Source organism: Phallusia mammillata, chromosome 1, assembly GCF_965637545.1.
Source record: "Phallusia mammillata chromosome 1, kaPhaMamm4.hap1.1, whole genome shotgun sequence".
In the NCBI taxonomy this organism is placed as follows: Eukaryota; Metazoa; Chordata; class Ascidiacea; order Phlebobranchia; family Ascidiidae; genus Phallusia; species Phallusia mammillata.
In genome coordinates this window covers 18,673,855-18,696,271 of record NC_137252.1, presented here as the reverse complement: position 1 = coordinate 18,696,271, position 22,417 = coordinate 18,673,855, and the positions used below count along the sequence as shown (strand labels likewise).

Sequence of the window (22,417 nt, the reverse complement as noted above, 5' to 3'; positions counted from 1 at the left end):
AAACATTCCTACCAGTCCTAATCCGTAAATCTTTGTGTAGGAAGACAGTAATCGCAATCCCTATTTTGGCCATAAAAGCAACCTTTGCAAATTTTCGGTTAATCGGATTTGTCTGGAACCTAGTCTAGAAGTTGTTGGACTCTAGAAACTATGAAACGGTTCAGACACAGAGAGCAAATTGTCGATCACTATGTAGACAGCTACACATGCGTAACTTTTACAATATGTCAAAAAACTCTGGTATCCTGCACAAATTCTGGAATCGATTAAAGGTATTCATAAACACAAACACACATTTTCTCGGTAAGTTCCGTTTCAAAAGGAAGTGCAAGCTTGTTCCACAACGCCTGCTGTGATAAATTGTCGTTTTACAATCAGCGAGTCAGCAGGTTCCAGGAACTTCTGCAAACCTATTCAATGCGCTGAGTAACAGGTGTATTCATCACACCGAACTGCAACAGTTATTAAGGTCTGCGCATTTAATGGAAAGGAAACCGGATGAAAGCAGCAGGATTAAACCACCAGGTGTTCTTAGAAATGTGTCTGTTTGTTGGATATACGGACCTCGACCGAAAAACTTATTACAATTGCAGCAAATGTTGCCGATGTTAAAAGCAAGATTGGTATCAAAACGATTTTTATTGTAACAAATCCATTGAAATGTTTTGTAAAGTCAGGATATTTTTACATTATTCCAGTCAAAACAATTTTTCCTGACAGCACACAAGCGTGAAAAATTAGGACAGTGAAAGCTTTTTAAAGACATGACATATCAAGTTTCGGACCCCCAGGCTTTTTTAAATATCTGCCACAGCGGGAAGCAATCTTGGGCGGGGTGGGCACAAAGAAATGACCCCAATATTGCGGCGCTCACAATCAAAAGGACGCGAGTCAGCTGTACTGAACTTCTTGGTTTGTTTTGTCGGGATGTGACGAATGAAGATTAGGAACAGGGTCATGTTTCCCTGTTTGTGTAACTGTGCATGTAAACAAAGACCGCAGCGCGTTAAAGATGATGAGTTCAATGCTGCATTCATATGTTTTGAAAGTGTATGGTTTCTTTGCTTCTAAAAATACCAAAATACAATATTATAGACACTAAGTAACAAGCAACCAAACTTGAATTCAGCTATTAATTAATGCACACATAGCGTTAAAATAACGTGTACGTCTTACTCCATTACAACAACAGAAGTTTCCTTCTGGTGCTACACTTATTCAATCCCCAAAACAAAACATATAATTCAATAAATAAAGTTTCACGCGTGCAGCTGTTCCACACCGCGCATTCCTTACAAAACTATTAAATACGCCACGATTCATCTGTTTGTGGTTATGGTTATGTCGACTTTAATCTTACGTCTGTATTATCATTTATTTTTTGCAAAAACTGCCAATTGAACCAGTTCGTTATATTTTATGATCAGAGAAGGCGTTTTGCTACCTTATCGTCAAAACGTCACATGCAATCAGAAGCGAGGACCGAAATGGTAAAGAATTCCGCACCGAAATGCCGTTTTAGATATCACCTGTCAACATTTCAGCTCTCCAGTCTAGTGTTATCACAATCACTAGGAATTTCGTCGACATTTACGAACCGTGAAAAAAACCAAACTGACACGCTGGATTTATTTTTCTGGACTTTGCGCTGTTCTGAGCTGTTTGCTATACTGTTTCCAAATAAAAACATAATGTCGCTTATTTTCACTCAAGTTTGACAACCATCAAGTGTGTATACTCCTTTTACTTCGGATAGAATCTGGCAAAAATGGGAATTCAAATCGGTGCTCTTATAAACTGCAAAACAAATCCAATTTGCGAGCAGACTGTCAACCAAACATTGTACTAAATCCGACAATGATAATATTACACTGAACATAGTTTTTCTACCTACAAAAGCAGCTTACGTTGCAAACCAAGCTTGGTGGGCCTGAATTAGGCCACAAATCAATTACAAGTTGCCCACTGCCTTCCTCGCAAAGCACGCAGCGCCATAAACATAAATTAACTCTGGAAGCCGCGTTAATCTGACCCGGCGCTACAGGTTCTTTAATTGGAATTGACTAAACGGAGCTGCGCGCTGTATGTATTACCGTGCCACTACTTCAAGACGTTTTGCACACCATATGATTTATGACACAACAGACAAAGGGATGACCAAATGTTGCGCAATATTTTAAACTATATTTATGTAAATTAGACCACAGTGTAGAGTTGTTTTCAGTTTTTGACCCAAAATTATAAACTCTAGCAAATTGCACATGGGAATAGAATAAAATTTACACCAACAAGCACGCAAGTTTGCACGTTTTGTGAAATTGTCAGAATACACAACCTAATTCTAGATGTGGATATTTTAAACGAGTTTCAAAAATGTCACGCGGACCTTTAACTATGTTGCCTAGTTTTGTTTTATATCAACAAATGAAACTTTTTGTTTTTTTTGTTTAAGCCGACAGAGGCAGCCTATAATCTTGTGCCATTAGTGTAGTGCTGTTGTACTATTATGTACCGTTTTTTTGTTCAGAAATCGAACTTCGTATAACACAACGGTTTCGGAAGAAAACGCCGTGGCCCAGCTGTAAACCATCGAGCTGTTTTAACACAGTGCACTATTTCATAATTGTTCACGCTGCTTTACTTAGTGGTGAAAATTCGCCAGTGACCAACCAGAAGAGTTTTTAAAGCATTTGAGAACGTAATGAATATAATCCGATTTTAAATGAGTATTTGTACCAGTACAGAATTTTTTTTACGTTCTATTGTCTACGGAAGATTCCCTATTAAGGAAAGTGTTTCAGCATTATTTATACCACAAATAAAAAATATATAACTCTTGTTGAAAGATAAGTTATAAAAGTTTCGACTAAAACTGCACGAGACTGCGTTGTGGTCGTGTGAAAGCCTGAAAGGGCAAATAAACGATACTACTGATCCGATGGGAATTGTGCAGCTACAACACTTGTTCACAGGGAGCAAGTGCAGAAGCGAAAGACAGCAGGTACTTTACTGTGACATCTCATTAGCCCTGTCGACACCCAAGGGATCACACTGCGCGTTGTATTAACTTCTGCCGACGAATAAAAGGTTGGAGAGATATCGAGACAAAGAGGGGAGGTTTTGATGTGTTTTGCGTTTATTCTCGAAGCGAGCAATGCAACTCCCCTGGCAAGAGAAACTTGATACGTGCCAAGGGAACAAATTGCTCGTCTTTTGCCACAAACAACACAGACAAATCCGCGGTCTAATTGAAAACAACATATTTTTTTCTGTGCTTCGTGGCGTGTTGGATTTAAGCGATGTGAAAAATGTTTGTCCATTTCCGAACCGATCCATCCTAGCTCTAATGTTTGCATTAAAAAATTTTTGTAGCTTTTTCAGTCTACATAGATGCCTGAGAGAGAACATAATGATCAACTCATTCATTCTGCGTATCGCGACTTACAATTAATACTCAATTTCAACAAGAGCAAACCCACAAGAGCAAACTTTCAGAATGTGCTGGGACGCATTAAAAACCTTGAAATGGAAATTAGTTTTTGTTACCAACAAAAATCAAATATCAAAAAGGTTGCCCAGATTTGTATGTTCTAACCCAGTCTCAGGCAGTTGTGCTTTGCTGAGCAAGAAACTTAAGCTGCATTACCCCAACCAAGCGGATTCTAATGAGTTGAAGTCGCCTTTCATAAAATAAGCAAAAATAATCCAACGGACTTGCAATGAAACAAGTAGGCCTACATCGACGGAGAACTCTTTTTTTTCACGGGGTTCGAACCCAGGAACCTCCCGGGGACGAATCCCGATCAATGTTTTTTTATGTCTGTAATGTGAGTGAGGCGCGCCAGACCATTCGGCCAAGCTCTTGCCCTGATTTGCGACAGTCGAGGACGATTTGAGAGACATAAGGGTTTTGCGTCACCCATCGGATTGCTTACAAGCGCTTCCATGGAATGCAATTCAAACTTAAATAAAATAGCAAAACTTAAAGGATCATAGCCAGGTTACATAAATATCAAAATACACTAGAAAAAAGTAAAAAAAAGTTTAGTAGGCTAACATACAAAACGATCCGCAACTGCAAGATAGTTGTTGATTTGTCAAACCATTTATTATGACTGTGTTATCTGCTAAGCATGTTAATTAAAAATTATACTGCTGTTAAGCAGGAGGCCCATTGTTGAAACCAGTAGGATCCAGATCTACCTTAATGTGAGAAAACAGCCCCAATTTAGCATCATTGATTAATAAGCTGCAACAAACGTGCGGCATGCACAGAATTTGTATTTGCTGTTGTTGGGCAGGCCGATCCTTAAAACACAAAATATTTTAATATTTTTATCACGTTTGTTAATGTTAAACAAATACGAATGCTCCAAATAAATTAGTATCCAAATAAATAAATCTGCGACGAAATGGATGCACTTTCTTGCGAAATTTGTTGGATGCCTGGAACAGCTGGATTTAAGGAAGATCAAGCCGCATTGGTTACTGTAAACAGCGAAAAGCTTTGAACTAAAAGTTATGTTTTACACTTTTAAATGCCGTTTATGTAACCTTAAGGAACAATTTTTGAAGACTTACATTGTGTTAGTTTCGCCGACTGGTTTTGTATGTCATGAGGACATATTTTAAGTAAAAATTAGAAAAGGAAAAGTAAAGAAATATTTTGGAAGAACTCTGTCTCTGTATATCGAAAGTCACCTTGTTTAAAAAAAATGGACGCTCATTACATGTCAAAGATAACTATGGCATCTGTTAAACGGCCGGTAGTTAAACAAAGTCTCACTTCATACAATAGTGGTCATCTTGGTTCAGCAAGTGAAACAAAAACAAAGGTACGGTAATTTGTAAAAAAAAAACTTTAAAAATAAATGCCCTTATATTTCATTTATAACCTTTAATATTTGTTTTATTTAGGAGTTTTCAGAAGATGTTGACCCACTTTATGTTCATCAACCTGAACCACAAAACTTTTCAACATATTCTGCATCCGAGCCACTTACACTGCAAGCCTTTGAAATGAACAGAGAAACCCTAACAGCAGAGTTTTATGGCAAACTGCAAAGTCTTAGAAAGGAACATAAAAAGACTTTAAAGCTTCTCAGTCAGTTGTACGATGAATCTGACACAAGGTTAAAATACAACAGTAAATTTTTTTAGCTATTTGTACTACTTTTTCTCCTGTATTCATTTGACTTTATTAGCAGAATCTTTAGCTTCCCTGTTAAGTGATGTTAAAGCTGCATATTGTAACAACTATTTTAACCTTAAATTTACTCATGTAAAGCCCAGGTAACTTTTGCAATATAGTTTTATACAAAACCAACAAACCTTACCTTAGCAATTCTTGCCTTTCAGTTTTATTTTTTATTTTGTATAACAGACAGTGTCACTCTCAACTGTCACAACATCGAAAAACCCCAGAACTCAATGAGAGCAGAAAGTTATATTCCTGGACTAAAAGTTACCATATGGATTCAGAATCGGATGATGAACCAATTCAGATTCCAATCCATCCATCAAGAGCTGTCCACTTCCAGCATGAAACGAGTTCACAAGACTCACAAAACATTTCAGATGATTTACAAGAGGATGAATATGATGCTAAGATGAGTGACATTTCTTCTGATGCTAACTCAAATGAAAATGAGATCACAAGAATGTGGGATGACTTTCATCTAGAAAGTTATATTGAACGTAAAGGTCCAAACAAAAGTATAAAGGCAAAAAGAAACAACATTCGTCCCAAAACTGCTCCACCAGCTAAAAAAGAGTGGTCACCTATCATAACAATTCCAAAACCATTTAAAATGACTTTAAGGGAAGAGCAGAAAAAAGGAAAATCACACACAAGGTATTTTACGTTTATGTTTGATCAGTTTTTTGGCGATAAAAGTCAAACATTATTACAACATTTTGTAGATGATTTGCTATACAAGATATTTTTTTTGTAGATCATCACATGAAATAACTTTGTGCAATCAAGAAAGAGCAGATATGGAGCAGGATGAACTTGGGTTTAAAATTAGAGCTCGTGAACCTCCAGCTCACATCTACCTTCCTTTGTACAATGAGTTTAAAGAGCGACAGGAACAAAGATCAAGATTTAATCGTGAAAATGCAATTTCAACACTCGTCGCATTGCAGAAACCATTTTCATTTGCTGAAAGAGAGGCTCAAAAACAAAAAATAAAGGTTTGAAGTCAACAAAAGTTTTTTTTGTTAAAAATGTATTAATTTTGAACTAGATCACATATTATCAACTACTATGCTTGTTTTGTTTAAGTGTTTTATATTCGTTAAATTTATTTTCTGGCATAGCTTTAAACATACATATATATATATATATATATATATATGCATTTTCATAAAATTATTTTGGTTTTGATGTAACATGTTTGTATGTTTGCTATTGTTTCAATCCCAGTCCTTTTAAGCTTTGCAGGTAGGACATCAAAAAATAAAACATTCAAAAGCTTTTAATTGATTACAAAAAAATAGGAAATTACAGTATTAAATGATTTGCATTAAAGGTTTGTTCCTGTACTTAAAAATTACACTGTGTAAAAATGTAGGAACAGCAACGACAGAAAGAAGAAAAACAAAAGCTTCGTGACATTAAGAAAATGGCGAACTTTGAAGCAAGTCCTGTTCCTTACAGTGTTCATGATCCATCTGTGTGTGATCGTATTGTAGAAGAGGGGTTGTATCGAAAAATTAAAAAGAAAATGAGGTATTTTCAGTGTAATGGAATAACCAATTCTTACAACTTAAAGTGTGCATTTGCAGTTTAGTTTTTTGTAATCTTTTAAAAACTATAAATCGCTAAAATTTTGACATTGAAAATTTGTTTGAGGGGGTCCACAAACCACAGGTTAGAAACTCATGGTTTACAATGGAAGAGAAGCGCAGTTGGATATTTATGTAGTTTTGTGTTAACATGCTAGCAACTCTTCAAAGGTCGGAAGATCTAATGCGTTCGTCAGCGCTACCACCACGCATGCAGGCTCACGAGATGATGGCTAACGAGAAGCGTCGGGCTTGGCAACGTGAAGTGGACAAACAAACGGCCTACACATTCCGCCCTGAAACACACAACGTCCCGAATTTTGACGCCCTTCACAAACGTGAACAGTTTGAAGGTTACCAGCGAAAATGCGAGCAGCAAACTACAACTTCGGAACCGTTTCGCTTGCGAACCACCGAAAGATCGCGCCAAAAAATAGAATCTCGAATAGCTGATGCTGATAATTTAGAAGGAAGTTTCACCAAACCAACGAAAAGTAAACGTAGACCCAAAACCGCTGTTGATATGTCTCTCACTGGTAAGCTGTGTTGAAGGTCTATACTTTATTATACAGTAGCATTATTTTGCTTGTTGCATTATTTTACCTGCATCTGCTTTCTAAGTTTCTGAAATACTTTTGTCAACACGGTTTTATAGTTTTGCAGATAAGCTTATACACCGTATACTATTACTCTGTGAAACTCTAATGTGGATTGGATTAAAGCCCAACAAGGTATACTTCGAGTTTTTAAACAGAGATCATGTTATTTGTGCCAGATTCAATCCCTGCTCGCCTAACTGACACTTCCCGTCTTCGCATTGAAAACATGCGACGATCTCTCCAGGAAGCTGAGAGAGTTATCCAAAGAGCAAAGCAAGAGGATGAAGAACGGAAGGAGAGAAGGAAAATGATTGCACAGCGTGTTGCACAGAAATCATCTGGAAACGATGTGGTGCTGACGTCAGCGTCGGAAAAGGAGGAAAAGCTAAGACAATACAAGTAGGACAATTTTTACATCTGACCATTGTAACCATGCAGCAGGAAGTTCATATACAACTGGGAGCATGTAAATTGAGAGATATGTATCAGGTTTCTCGCATTTGCATGGGAAGATTATAAACCAAACAGTATAATATTTGCTGATGTGTTTAAAAGAAATAAACATAGGCGATTTTTCATTGAAAAGCTATGATTATTTTAGTTATTTGGCCGTGGCGTACATTTTTTTCCTGTCTTAAAACACTGTAAATTAGGTGTGTGTTATTCAACCTGTAAAATCGAGCCTGACATGCAACTTTGCTTGTGTTTAACTATGGGCGCTGGTCCCCACAACGAAACTCTTCCGTATTTCACCTATCCATTTATTTATTTGCAGAAAGCAGCTGCGCGAGCGTCAAATAGAATATAAAAAGTTCCTTCATGAAGTTAAACAACGAGTTGACGAACGGCCACTACTTTTCGAACTACAGGCAGAGGTAAATTTATTTTATTACAAAACGTTCGTAGTAACCGACAAGGTTGTGGAAATCTCACTCTACAAACAGTTTGGCAACAGTTAAAATATTTCCATCCGCCAGTCAGCCTTCTCCCGTTATACCATTGAAACATGTTTTGCAGACATAGTTTTGAATAAAAGCATGGTTTCCAACCCATAAGAAAATACTTGCAACGGCAAGCCTTTATTGGTTTTGTTTCAGAAAATGGCGAAAGCTCAAGCAGAGAAACGATACAAGGAAATCCTGGAGAGTTCAGGCCTTAGCGATGACTTTGTTGTTCACAAAAGTCGACTCAGCGCTAGTTCTGACGGATCGACGAACCTCGCATCACGTGACCTGCTTGCGACCAATGACGGTTATGCGAGTGACGCATTTGAACCTGATGACGATACTGACAGCTCGTCAAACTACACGGAAACGCAGAAGTAACTAGAAGGGTGGCTTAGCACATATTGCCCTTGCACATACACTATGATCTATTTTAAAACATATATATATATTTCCTATGCTTATTTTGTATTGGGTCCCATATTAGCCATCGTCTTTTATAACCTTGGTTGTTTCTGCAGGCAAAAACTCATGGGTCCCCACACATGCAAAGCTGAAAATAATGCAATTCAATAGATAACAATGAGTAAGTTTGGTACTGTGAAGACAAACACAGTGATTGGTACTGTGCATATCTAAATATGCTATATGGAGTAAAAACTATGTAAATTAAAAAACTCATTTTAGGGGGCTAGTAGGATAACTAATTGAGGTTCAACACAAACAAACTTAAAAGTAGTAAACCACAATGACTCAATCAATAGTACTGCAAAATTTCAGTCCGATCTGCCAACGTTTAAAATTTCAACCACTAGAGGTGTTTTGAGCAACAACCGTTAATGTTTCTGACGTCAAAGGGCTGTTAACAACCCCCGAACTGCAATGGCGCAATAACGATAATTGGCATACTTTACAAGCTATCCAAATTTTAGCCAATTTTGACATTGTTTACAAACTCACCCCTTTTAGGGGGCTAGCGGGGTAAATACTAGGGTTATCCGGACAAACAAAGTGGGATGCACATCTACATAACTATATCTACCATCTGTATAAGTTTCAGCCACATCCATCAAGCATTTGATAGAAAAACGAGTCGGACAAACTTCGGGGAAAAATACCCATTTTAGGGGGCTAGCGGGGTAAATACTAGGGTTATCAACAAAAACAAAGTGGGATGCACATCTACATAACTACATCTACCATCTGTGTAAATTTCAGCCAAATTCATCAAACATTTGATGGAAAAACGAGTCGGACAAACTTCGAGGAAAAAATACCCATTTTAGGGGTCTAGCGGGGTAAATACTGGGGTTATCAACAAAAACAAAGTGGGATGCACATCTACATAACTATATCTACCATCTGTGTAAATTTCATCCAAATCCATCCAGGATTTGATGGAAAAACGAGACGGACAAACTTTGGGTAGAAGAAAAAAAAAAGAAAAAAAAAGAAAAAAAACAAAAACATTTTGAGTAAAATCAATATGTGTCCCCTTCAGGGAAGGGGACCCATAATTATTCAAGTCCAAATAACGATTGTGGTTATTTTATAAAGGCAAATAGAACAGAATCTTGCTCTTTGCTAATGCGTGATCTAATTCAGTGCTTTTCAACCCGTGTGCACGGTGCAGGGTGCACCAAAATATGCATGGGGTGCACCAGTACGAAAAGGTATACAAGGGTGCATCACAAACTTTTGATTATCCATTAATATTTGACTTTCAGGATATTAGAAAAAATGTAGGTTTCAACTGATGTATAAACGAACCTCTGTATTTAAAAAAAAAATGTTGACAATGTCTAACACTTTCAGTGGGGTTGATATATCTACGTCAAAAGACGCTTTGCGCAGAGTGCAGATTGACGTTAATTTATGTCAACCGCACTGAAAGTGTTAGACATTGTGATATGCAAAATGATTTTTCATATCGCTTTTTACCTCAGTTTACTTTTTAAGTAAACAGGGTGCATGAGTTCGTCACAACAACTTTAAGGGTTCACCAAACCAAAAAAGGTTGAAGAGCACTGATCGTTTCGTCTTTTCCTAACAAAAATAATTTTATTTTTTTAGGGTCAGCGAAGAATCTGGTGGAACAGCGAAGGTTACATTTGCTGAAAGTGTAGATGGGGGTAGCTCCGACTCGCACGATGCAAAAGAACGAGAGGAGGAAACAAGAACTAAAGAGATTGAGTTTGAGTGAGCAAAATGTTTTTTCGCGAGGTCTTTCCGAACAGAATCACGAAGAGAACTTGGACACGTAAATATTTAAAATCGAGGAAAACATTTCAAACTTGAAAAGAAATACAGTGTGCAATTCCAGTTCTAAACCAATTGAATTAATACCGGATATAAGGCATTTTGGAGATCCGCAACAAATATGCCTTGTTTGCAAACATCACGCTTTTCAGTGTTCATGACTCGTAAAGCTGCTACAAACACTAAAATACACGTAAATGATTTGTGCCAAATGTTGTATTTTTGTTGTGTTGTCATAGATTTTAACTTCAGTGTGTTGCACAATTTTGTTGGCATAGTTATACAGCATAGAAACCCTAGTTTTTCAAGTAAAAATACTATCATGTTTGTCATGTTAAGTTGTTAACATAAACATAAATTGCGACTGTGTAACATCGTTGAGTTTATTGACTACTGATAAGGTTACCGCTTTAAGTTTTATCAGGGCTAAAAATTTTATACAACGATGTGCGTGTTCTACACGGCGTCGTATTAATGTTCTTGTCCCAAGTACAAATAGTCCTGGAGAACTGCGATTGTTCGCAAGTTACTGTTCGGTTCGTTTGTTTTATGTCAATATCTAATGTTGTGTTGTTTGCTCACCTTTTGACTTTTGCTTGTTTAAATATTTTTTGTAAAATGCGTAGTGGAGGTTTATATACTAACTAACATGTGCCGAGTAGTTAAAGAAAAAAGTCAAACCACATTGAAATGCTGTTTTGTACGCTAAATTAGGTATTGTCAGCCTGCGAACTTAGGTTCCAATTAATATTTTTTGCTCTTTAAACCAGTGTTTCCAACTTTACGACAAACATTTCTGACCATGACACACAAACGTTTTTCATTTTAAAATTATTGGGCAACTTTAATGGGCTGAGCCTGCATTTTATTATGGACGATACCGCCGTGTGATGGCACTGATTGTTTTGTCAGAATATTGTTTGGTATGAAAAGCGTGGTGCAACCACTTCCAAGGATTATTACAATGTAATACAAATGACAGTTCTACTTAATTGTGCATCCAACAGAAAACATTAGTGCAGCTTACGGTAAAATTTATTTTTATTAGACGAAAAATGATAGCTTTTGTGGTTCCCTCGAAATTAAGAAAAGCAAATCATTCGAGGTTGAGTCAAAAGTGAAAAGAAGCACAGTGGATGAAATAAAGCCCTACAAGCTACAATGAACGCCTTTTATGTCGCCGCTTTCTTTTTCAAAACGTCCAGTTCTCGAACGTCAATCCCAACTCTTCGAAGTGTGCGTTTCACGTGGGACTTCCCCTCTTCCGTAAACCACTGGCGGCAGTACATTATTTTCATGACATCACGTAATAGGTCCCGCTCACGTTTTCTAAACAACAGGTTTAGTTGAAACACGTTGATTTGGATCAAACCGGAAAAGTGTTCCATTTGTTTTGCTAAAAATAATGAGACCTTAATTGGGTTAAAACCTGAGACAACATTATAAACTGTTGATGTCAGGCATAAATATAAACTAAATAATGCTTTTCTGACAAACGTATTGTTTAACTGACGTTTCAACGTCCTATTCAGGTCACATTTATCCGGGTAATAGGCCTACTATTCCAAAAGTAAAACCCAAAACGAACAAAAAGAAAACAGCGACACCATAAGCGTAAAGATTATAAACGCAACACGCAAGACTTCAAATCAAAAGTCTTCAAGCAACAGCCTGTAATGAGCAGAAAGCAACACGTCCGCGTTAATGATTATGGTGTCGCACTCTTCCTACAGACCATGAACGACCTGAATATACGCTATAGCCTATAGGACGTTAAAACTTCGGCTAAATCAATACATTAGCCACAAGAGCATTATTTTGTTTACAGAGACTATACATTGTTTCAAAAATAGCGATTTTTACTTACAGTTGCACTAATATTTCGCGGTTTTTGGTATCTTGAAACAGAAGGATTCTCATTTCAGCATCTCGCATGTCTGGTGAGTCTTTTAGTTCGCCGTTAGCAAGTGCACATTTAGCTGCACACTTTAGGCACTGTATGGAATATGCCAAACCTAAAGATACAAACAACAGTTATAAACAAATATTTAGCTATTGGCAAATTCCTAACTGATTTTTTAAGGGTCTGAATTTTGGTTGACGACTACATGCGTGCATTGCGCAACAAAACGTTGGGCGCATATAACAATTAATTCCTCTAAGCAGTTTTTTGCTCACAGATATTGATGACAAAAAAGTTTGTAGCTTATTAGCTTTGTAAATGAGCAGCGTATGAATCTTCTCTGAAGTCAAACTTGAGAAATAAATATTTTACGATTACCGTTTAGTTTCTCTTTCATAACGTCTTCGGTATTGGTTGCGGCATCCGTCCCAACCTGAACGATAGATTTTCTCCTGCTGCTATGACTAGTGGTAGGAGGTTTTTGGTTGGTCAGTTTCTCTACCTCTTGCTTGGAAGCCGCAAATTTTAACATAACTGCACTGAGCTCGCGTTGAAGAACATCCTAAATACATACACAAGCATGCTAGCTTCAAATATAAAATAGGAATTTGTAAAAGCAAACCTGTTTCGTTTTGGTTTCTTTTTCCTTCTTCTCATGCAACTGTTTTAGTTTCTCAATTTCAATAGCAGCGCTTTCCAGTTTGCTAGAAGTTTCTCTTGCAGCGCTTTCATACGTCACCGTCAGTCGGTCTCGCTCGAGGTTACTTTTGGTCAAATCAGCCTGCCATTGGTCAAACGCAATTTTGGCTTCTCGCTCCTGCAAAATACAACGTGACAATGTAACGTCACAGGGTAAGATTATGACGTTACAGTTTACAATAACGGACTTTTTGTGGTAAGCATTTTTTAAAACAGGTTGTGTTCTACAATAGTGCTTCCCAACGTTTTTCACTCAACAAAATCTAGTGCAAATTTTATAGTTTAAAATACTGTTCTGTCATTTTAAATGCTATGTATTGCATTTCGGTGAACTAAACTATTTATGTAGGTCGGCGAGATCAAGATAATCGACTCATTCCCAGGCAGTATTGTGCTCATAGTAATTGTTTCAAACCTTTTCTTTCATTTCCTCCTTCAACTTTGTGACCTCTTCATCTAATAAACGATTTTGTTCCGACTTCACCTCCAACATTCGGGTGGCACCTTTTGTTTGTTCGCCCAAGTTGATCTTAAGAGATTCGATCTCATTTCGCTGTTTTTCCTTGTAATGTAAATTAGTAGGCTATTAATACACGGTACTCTATAAATTAACAAAAAAAATTAAGTGCAGTTTTGTTGTCATTATTGCCCTTCTCAGGAGGTTCTATTTAATTTCTCGATGACATGTTTTAAAATATATAAAGCTGCATTTTTTCAAAATAATTTACCATGAGAGCTGTTTCTGTTCTTCGAACCTCTTGAAGAGATTCAATCTCGAACAAACTAACCATTGTAGAAAGTTTATTCTTGTAATTTTCTATTAGTTCTTCTGATTTACACAGTTCTAATCGTAGATTTTCCTGTAATTGAACACCATTTAATTTGTGTTAACTCTCTATCAATCCTTTACATTTTTTTATGCTACACCAATTACCATAGTTTGCATTTTGTTGCTATGCTCCTGATTTAGTCTTTGTAGCTGAACGACGACATCATTCTCCTTTGTGTCTAAAAGTTTTCTTTCAAGTTCTTCGATCTTCAACTGCTTTAAATCCTAAACGCCGAGACTTCAGTTGTTGTGGGTTACATATTAGTTGGTTATATAGGGCGCCTCTGAGCTAAATCATTCTAATTTGCATATGAATACATAATATAGTTAAGATTCGAACAAACTGAAAATGTGTTTCAATATTCATAAGTTTTGTTGCAAAAAAATGAACAAGCCGATATGTGCAAAACCATTTTTTTTGCAGTGAGCTCGGAGAATGACCTTAGTTATACTCCCGGATAGTAATGAGTTTATCAATTAAGTTTTTGTGACGCAGACGAAATGTTCGGATTACGAACAAAATTCTCCTATCTGCGATTATAATTTGAAAAATCATAATTGTAGTGGTTTTTATATTAAGTTTGGGCTCGGGCTGAAAAAATTGACTTTAAAGTATTTTTGGCATTTAAATGTTAGCTGATTTGGGCAAAAAGGTGGCCAGTTCAACGTATCATACAATTTAATTCGTTGAATTCCTATGGTCTATGTCTATGACATTTAGATACAAACAGAAACCATACAAATTTCATTAAAAATCATACCCGGTCTTTTTTGGAAAACATGATGAGATGATCGTAATTGGCTTTAATTTGCTCCTCTCGTTCTGCGCATTTCAAACAACACGATTTTTTGTCCGAATTTAACGTCGTCTGTCGCATGACGTCACTAGCGCTTGGCGAAGCGCTGCCGTTCATGTGAAGTTGTTTGCTCGACCTCATGTCATCCATCTCACCCCTACTGTTGATGACATCAAACGCTGCAGGCATTAATGACGCTGCAAACGCCTCTTTACGGTCAGTGTCTTTGGATCCAGTTGGAGGTTTAGTGGAAGTCAGCGACTTTATTGATTCCTTGGGTGGAGTCGGTGTTCTAGCGTACATGTTATCAAGCTGGTGTTTGACTTTGGTATCACGGCTCGGAGAACCGTTACCTTTTACAGAAACTCGGCGCCCCAGGTCATACATGCTGATTTCACGATCAGGGCTTGTGATATGGGGAAGAGAAACAACTTGGCCGCCGTTTAATAACTCGCCACTGGCACCATTAATCTGCCAGTAAAGTGCTGACTTTTCTTTGGAATCATCGGACTTTCGCGTATTTGTGGTAGAGTCAGATGGCTTTGCCTTATTTCTTCTCTTTGACCTTTTCTCTGTTGTTTTAAAGTCATCTTCTTGACTCGATCTCCCACTTTTACTAACACTCCCTTTTCTTGATCTGCTGTTCTCCAAACTCGTGTTGGCCTCACTGGTAGATGTTGTGGCGAATTCTCCGTCGATTAGGTTAGTGCCACATACAAATGACGATCTGGCATTAATTGGTGGCAATGAACCAGTGTAGGAGGGCTGATGATCGATAACTTGCGAACTTGTATCATCCGGCGAATAGTTTGAAGATAAACCGGCTTCTTCTAAATCATCAGAAGATTCCTCCTTTTATAAAATAAACTCCAATAAAATTCGATTTTATTTTTAACGAGTTTTTACCGTATACTGTTGCATGATTGCAAAAAACGAATTGTTTTCATGTGATTCTTGAAACGACGCAATTATGGTTTGGTATCATCTCATTGATAAATTTATCATTGATAAAATGACATATTTAACCGCATTATAAAATGTACAGATTATTCACTTTGTCATCAACATTTATCAGCACATGATTGTGCTTTTTATCGAGATCACCAGCAAAGTGGGCAATAAGTGTTGTTTTAGCATCAGGGTATCTTAAGATTTAATATCACAAATGTCAAACAATGAGCATTGTGTTGGGTAAGTATTGTTATTTTAACACATACCTCGAGGACCAAAGTCTCTTCTTCTATAATCCTTTCATCTACTTGTGGTACAGGTTCGTTTTTCACCATCATGGCGAGACTTGCAAACTGGAGGCAAACGAGGGTCTCGTGGGCAGAATTTGGACACGGGGAAGCAGCCACGAGTAGCCTGGTGGCGCAATTTCCACCTAACGGTTCTTTCAGTAATCTCGTGAGCTTTGAATCTCTGCAAACGCAGTGCAGTATTAGAAATAACGAGCATTACAAAACCATAGATATTCAGTGTCTATTCTTTTGAAAGTTTATTTGTGATAAGAATAATCTAACCTGAACAAGGATGGTTGATGATTTTCTGGATCAGTAAGCGACTGAATAACTTTGCTGAAAACCTTGAGTGATTTATTTGCTTTAGCCGTTGCGTTATTTCCCGAGTCATGCGTCGAATGTTTGGTGGACTGCACAATATAAGCAATCTTAAGTCGGTCACTAAATTCACCATTACTCAGCTGTAAAAACCGAGGTACAAACCAGCATACATTGAACTAGAAACCAAAAACTAAAAACATATTTCTGACTTACCCTGCTCACTCCTACAAGGTCGACAAAGTCAAACTTTCCCACTGTTGTTCGAACACGGATAGGTTTTGATCCCTCATCTCCGTCATCCTGCTCTTCTTTGCGGAAGTACAAAGTGAAGATGGTGTGGCTTCTCCCAGCATCCCGAACTAACAACCAACAAGTAGTAATTCATGGTAACTGCTTCAACCAACTGCACGCTAAATTTAGAGCTTGTAAAACTGTAACCCATTCGCAGCAAACAATTAACAGATTTCTTTGAGGCCTTGACCAAACAACCACGCACTGTGAGAATCTGTAGGCTATCTCTTTCTGTAATCTTTTTCTGCATCTGTTTTTTTCTAAGTTCTTTAACCCCAAACTTACGTCGGTTCGGGTTACGCCGTAGTTGTTTGGTGACGTCATCAATGTTGCGAACAGGCAGTTCTGTAATGCCGTTCAAGGTTGGTGAGTCGCTGGTGTCATGGAAACGAATGCTGTCTGTCGCAGAAGAATCCTTAAAATGGATATTTTTTCAAATCTTGACCAAAAATAAAGGTAACAGACAAATTACAAAACAATACACATTTTTGTGTTAAATACAATTTAACTTGTCGATGAAATGTGTACATAGTACGTTGAATAATGCAGTGCTCTTCAACCTTTTTTCCCGTTGTATACCTTTTACAATTTTTAAGCAACTTTGTATACCCTACACATAGCAATTTATAATTGTGCATAGAAAGTAACAGTCTACCAATAGGTAGGCTACTTGCCTGGTCGCGTGAATTATTGTCATACAAAAGGCCAGTAGTAGACAACCTGTGGCCGTGAACATGTAAACTGAAATATTTGGCCCAGAAGCCCAGAAGCCGCATGTTTGAGACTTTTTGTAAGCATATTATGGGTAAACAATGCGAAAACAGGCATCATTAGCGTCACAATTTAGATGGTGACGTTATAAACAGTAAAGTCTGATCCCTAGACTGTTCTACGTAACAAGCTAGAAAATAAATTGACCATCAGGCACTATTAATAAGGATTTACGATGCGGCCGTCACAGCGGAAAGGTTGTGCACACCCTGTGCTACGACCAGGAAATTTGGCATACAAAAGTGTGTAAACCTATAAGAAGTTGATTTAATGGCTGGCTTGTTGCTGCAATCTTTCAGCGATGTGGACATGTGGTGTGGTGTTGACTTGTTCTCAATTTTTTGTATTCACAATCCTTTACTCCAGGGCCTTTAAAAGTAAAATTTCAGAAAGTACCTTGTTCAACCTTAACAGACTCCAGGGATGTGCTTATTTGCTTCATAATTCACATTATTGACGCAACAATCCCAACCTGACGCAATAATATTTACAGCAAGCAGGTCAGTCTCACATAGGTCACCAGCATGCTATGTCTTCCTGCATTTCATAAAAATAGCGATGTTTAGTAACACTGACCTCAGCTGTATTCCCTTCGTATACCTTTCTTCAGTCGTATACCCTAGTTTTAATGTGGTATACACTTGGGTATACAGTATACCCGGTTGAAGAGCACTGGAATAATGGATATAGGGTACTTTTTTATGATGAAGTAAACCTACCAAAATATCATAAAACTTTTCGTTATACAGTTGGAGGAAAGACATCGTCAGGGTTGCGGTATTTGGCAATTTGTCCAATGCTTTGCACAATTATGCAATTATTAAGGTAAAGAGCAACAAAATTTGAGCGAAGTAAAGTTAAAAATTTCCCTGAACCAATGAGCAAATAAATTTTAAAATTTGCTCTTGAATCAACTTTAGTTTTATGTTAGAAAGTTGTATGACAGCACTGATCGTTATGAGGATACTGGTTAATATGGATTCGGTGGCTCTGATGATAATTCCTTTGTGCTTTCCACTACTTGCTTTGCCAAACAGTGCGTGACTCTTTCCCGTTCCTGGTGATCCATACGTCACAATACATGTGTGGTGACCCTTTGAATAAATACACTCTTACATCAGTTGATGTTGTGTGTAAAACTCTGGGATGCAAACCATACTTTATGCGTAAACTGCATGGTTTACTTTATGTATGCTACATACATATTAGTGTTTGTAGGTTTATCATTCAATTACCGGTGTACAGCTGCACAAAATCTGCACTTCAGAAAAACAATAAATCACGTAAGAATTTAATAAATTGAACTAAACTGTCTAAGACATAAAAAAGGTAAACCTTTAACATCATTTCAACAAGGGGATGGGTTGTGACGTCATAAACGTCTTTCTGCGTCGATGACTCGTCGAGTACGCTGTCGAAGTGAAATGAGTGCTTGTTGCCGTTCTGTTGACGCGAAAACACAGTGCTTAGCCAATGACTGGATGAAAGTAAAGGGTGGTTTGAACAAACGAAACAGTTGTTTTACCCGATAACAATAGATTCTTTGTGTTTGTGGTTTTGATGTTGAAATTCTTTTTAGTGACCTGTTTATTTAGCTCATGTGACACTACACATGTTCGATTGAACAAAAAAAATTACAAAGTGAATGCATATAAAGCCATGAACGTACTGCCTTAGGTTTAATGCGGACTTACATTTTCCTTCTTAGCACTCGGCCTGGTACAAAGAACAACCACCTTTCCATCCTTAACGGTCGTGCTGCGAAGCCTGTTGCCGGATGTGCCTAACAATTGCAGGAACAAATATTGCACAATGTGGAGTTGTGGACAGACATTTGTTCAGAATCACAAGCATCAAAAAGTGCCAACTATTTAATAATCGATGAGTTTTAATGTTTTTTGCAGCGAGTGCTAAGTATGCATTTTTGTTAAAAAAACGCCTAAGTACCCATACGTTTATTGTAGAAAAATGATTATGGCATCAAATATGTCGCAATTGTGGTCATTGTGGATTTAGCAGTAATCACATTTGAATTTTTTTAAACCATGTATAATATTTTCCTCTAGGGAGTATTAAATCCACAATGTACAGTTTGTAATTGCTAGCACAAATGCACTAGATCAAGAAATCTTTACCCTTTCACTCAACAAAAGTCATGTTTAAACTGCTTACCACACTCTTGATCTTCCAATGGCCGTAAACGAACGTGAACTTGGAAACCCAGCCGCGCATTTTCATCAAAGTCAGTTTGTGAATCGCCACATTCGTGATTTCTAACGATTGCCTTGTAGCCTAGCCGAGTGTTTCCATCCGAGCAAGCCGTACTGGGCACCGATGATACTGAATCTGTGCTGGATGCGGTTTTCGGAGTGCTGGAGTGGTAAAGTCTTGGCGACGAATCAATGCTTTTTGTGCTTGCTTCACTTCTATCAGAGTAAAAAGACGACATGGATGAATTAGTTGTTTCTCTTTCTATCACTAACGGTTTTGATTTTTGCTGACGACTATTTTTGGTTCTGTCTGCGCGTATGGTCATCATATCAGCCCTCTGCGTGTACACGACTTCTTCGCGAGCTCGATGATTTACAGGGACGACTGGTCCTAAAGAAGTTTGACGGCAAATGTCTGCACAGGCCGTAGCTGGCAGGCCGTGTGGTCGAAAACCTTCTTGAGACTCATTATACTTGCTAAAACTAGTCGAAGAGTGATTCCAATCTCGTATGCGCGGTTGTGCAGTGGTCGGAGGCCAGAGAACGTGTAATGGTGCAGAATCTCGCGGCGAAGCATCCAGTAACCCCATAGACCGAAGGCACGCTGATGGATTACGGATTGGCCCTGACAGGTCAATTCTTTTCATTTTGACTCCATCTGGAAAGTAATTTCTCGCCCCCCGAATAAGGGGAGTGCGGGGAATATTAGACTTGGTGGAGTAGCGACCAGGGCGTTGCATATGCTCAAAATTGTGTTTTTCTTCAGCGATTTTGTCCATAGCAATTTTGCAATCGTTTTTTTGCACACATCAGTCCAAAGTTTACTTTCAAGTTTCATTCACAAAATAATTTAGCAAAGCATTGTACTTTTAAACTGCCTTTTTGCATTTGAAATTTGCTATATTATGCTGCCTTTCAACACAAATTTTTGACATTGCGTACATTATTTAGCAAAACCAAACAAAAGACATCAGTTTTCAGAAAAAAGTTAAACATTCGACATGTTGCTACACTTAGTTGTACTGAACACACTGACTTGCTTTGTGTTCGTGGGGAAAGTTGGCCAGTAAAAATCGATTAAATAAGGTTGATAAGTGTTTGCACAGATGCCTGGATGGGACGCGCAAAAAACAAGAACTTATATCCTTAAGCGCTAAGTGGAGTGGAGCTCCTCAGCAATATAAATTATAAGCGCTAAAATGTTTCGAAGGAACAAAATCTCAACTGAGGGCGAAATTTGACTGAAGTCTGATACATGACATCGTAAAATTTCTCTCTTTCGAACAGAAAAAAATAACCTGCTGGTTTGCTTGCCACAGGGCATTAACCCACGAACCAATTATTGACCATCATCAGGGAACGCTTCAAATGACCACTTCACATATTTGACTAAGGCAAAAGTACTTCACTGGAGGGATGAGGTTAATTACATTCAAAATTTTAGCACCCAATTTTACATTGAAGCAGAGTTATTTGGTTTATAGATGCAAAAATACAAGAATATGAAAGTCAAAAAACATGCAAAAGCTACTGTTTTGTTTCATAGAAAAAGCAAAACTTATTTTTACCTTGTCTTATTAGTTGTCTTGCTTTTGATTTTTCCTCCAACAAGTCGACGCATTTTTATACGTTTTTCATACTGCACAGATAAAGTTGTTATTTAAGGGAATCTAAATATACTTGTTTGTTATTAAACTAGAGCAGAAAAACATGTTTTCTGGGTTAAAACCACACCAATTTACAACAATTAGATAAATGATAACTACACATAAGTTTATTTTAAACGATAAAAATTAATACTAGGGTGGTTCGACTTAGTATCTCGCTAACTGCCACAAGAATACACTTGTCAGTAATGAAGTATGTCACTTGTAACCAACAATAGAGTAGCCGCTTGACTGTGACGTTTCAGGTCCTTTAAATTCGGTCACAATGGCAAACCTATTCAAATCAATACGAGTCGTGTACCATTCACTATTCAATCCAATTATGTGTTAAAAAATGGGAGATTGTATTTACACAGCGCACGTGGTGTGGACGTTTATGTTGTCGTTTTAGTGTGGCCTATTGATATCCTACTCTTGTCCAAACATAACCTCAAGTGGATAGTCGATACTGTGTGTAGATTGCCATACGCATAAAGTCAACAAGATCAGACTTTCAAAAACTCCTGTTGCGTGATAAGTAATATCATTCCAGGATATTTGACGCATTTGGGCTAAAGCTAGCTATATTTGCTTTGCAAACCGTGGATCATTTTACAATAACCTGGTATCAGAAGGTTTTCTACACTTCCTCGTCGACCGTCGCTGGTGGTTGGATTATTTTAGAATAAAAAAGATACACTCCAGAAATTATAACGCTTTTAAAAATAAGGGTTAATAAAATGTAAAAAATAAAATTGAAATGTTCTTTCAGATTTCTTTGATAAAAAATGTCCGCTTAAGTTGTTATTTTGGTCCACCACAGGGGGCGACAAACAGCAACCCACATAAATATATTTGGGCTATTAACAGTTAAAAAAAGCCTTTGCAACTAACTGATTCAATTTTTTTCGCAACAGTTTTCACTGTTACGACTTCGATTGTAGGTCTATTATTCTTTATTGGTTCTCTAAAGTATGGCTATTCTCGCTTCAAAGATTGTCGATTCCTGTTTTACCATACTTTTTGTCCAACACAGTAGTTGAACAAATGGACCATGTTTGCCATGTCACCAACACCAAAAGCATCGTTTTGACTTAAAGACTAAAATAGCGTCTAAC

At 37.5% G+C, this 22,417-nt stretch overlaps 2 protein-coding genes across 2 annotated transcripts; one reads left to right on the top strand and one right to left on the bottom strand.

Moving 5' to 3' along the window:
* The first annotated feature begins 4,459 nt into the window (after positions 1-4,459).
* On the top strand, positions 4,460-11,578 carry LOC145238822 (protein FAM161B-like). The gene is made up of 10 exons (XM_080102098.1): positions 4,460-4,835; positions 4,918-5,132; positions 5,384-5,854; positions 5,955-6,195; positions 6,576-6,733; positions 6,961-7,325; positions 7,565-7,787; positions 8,164-8,263; positions 8,486-8,709; positions 10,406-11,578. Exons 1-10 carry the CDS (start codon positions 4,716-4,718, stop codon positions 10,533-10,535), a joined length of 2,247 nt encoding a protein of 748 aa, XP_079958224.1. The 5' UTR covers positions 4,460-4,715; the 3' UTR covers positions 10,536-11,578.
* Positions 11,579-11,644: 66 nt separating this feature from the next.
* LOC145229958 (uncharacterized) lies at positions 11,645-20,385 on the bottom strand. The gene is made up of 17 exons (XM_080095304.1): positions 19,616-20,385; positions 19,138-19,226; positions 18,779-18,886; positions 18,411-18,537; positions 18,163-18,242; positions 16,958-17,087; positions 16,595-16,740; positions 16,343-16,470; positions 16,037-16,241; positions 14,784-15,671; positions 14,128-14,247; positions 13,922-14,053; positions 13,609-13,755; positions 13,117-13,311; positions 12,873-13,056; positions 12,459-12,606; positions 11,645-11,920 (listed from the first exon to the last, which is right to left on the bottom strand). Exons 1-17 carry the CDS (start codon positions 20,298-20,300, stop codon positions 11,764-11,766), a joined length of 3,669 nt encoding a protein of 1,222 aa, XP_079951430.1. The 5' UTR covers positions 20,301-20,385; the 3' UTR covers positions 11,645-11,763.
* Positions 20,386-22,417: the final 2,032 nt, after the last annotated feature.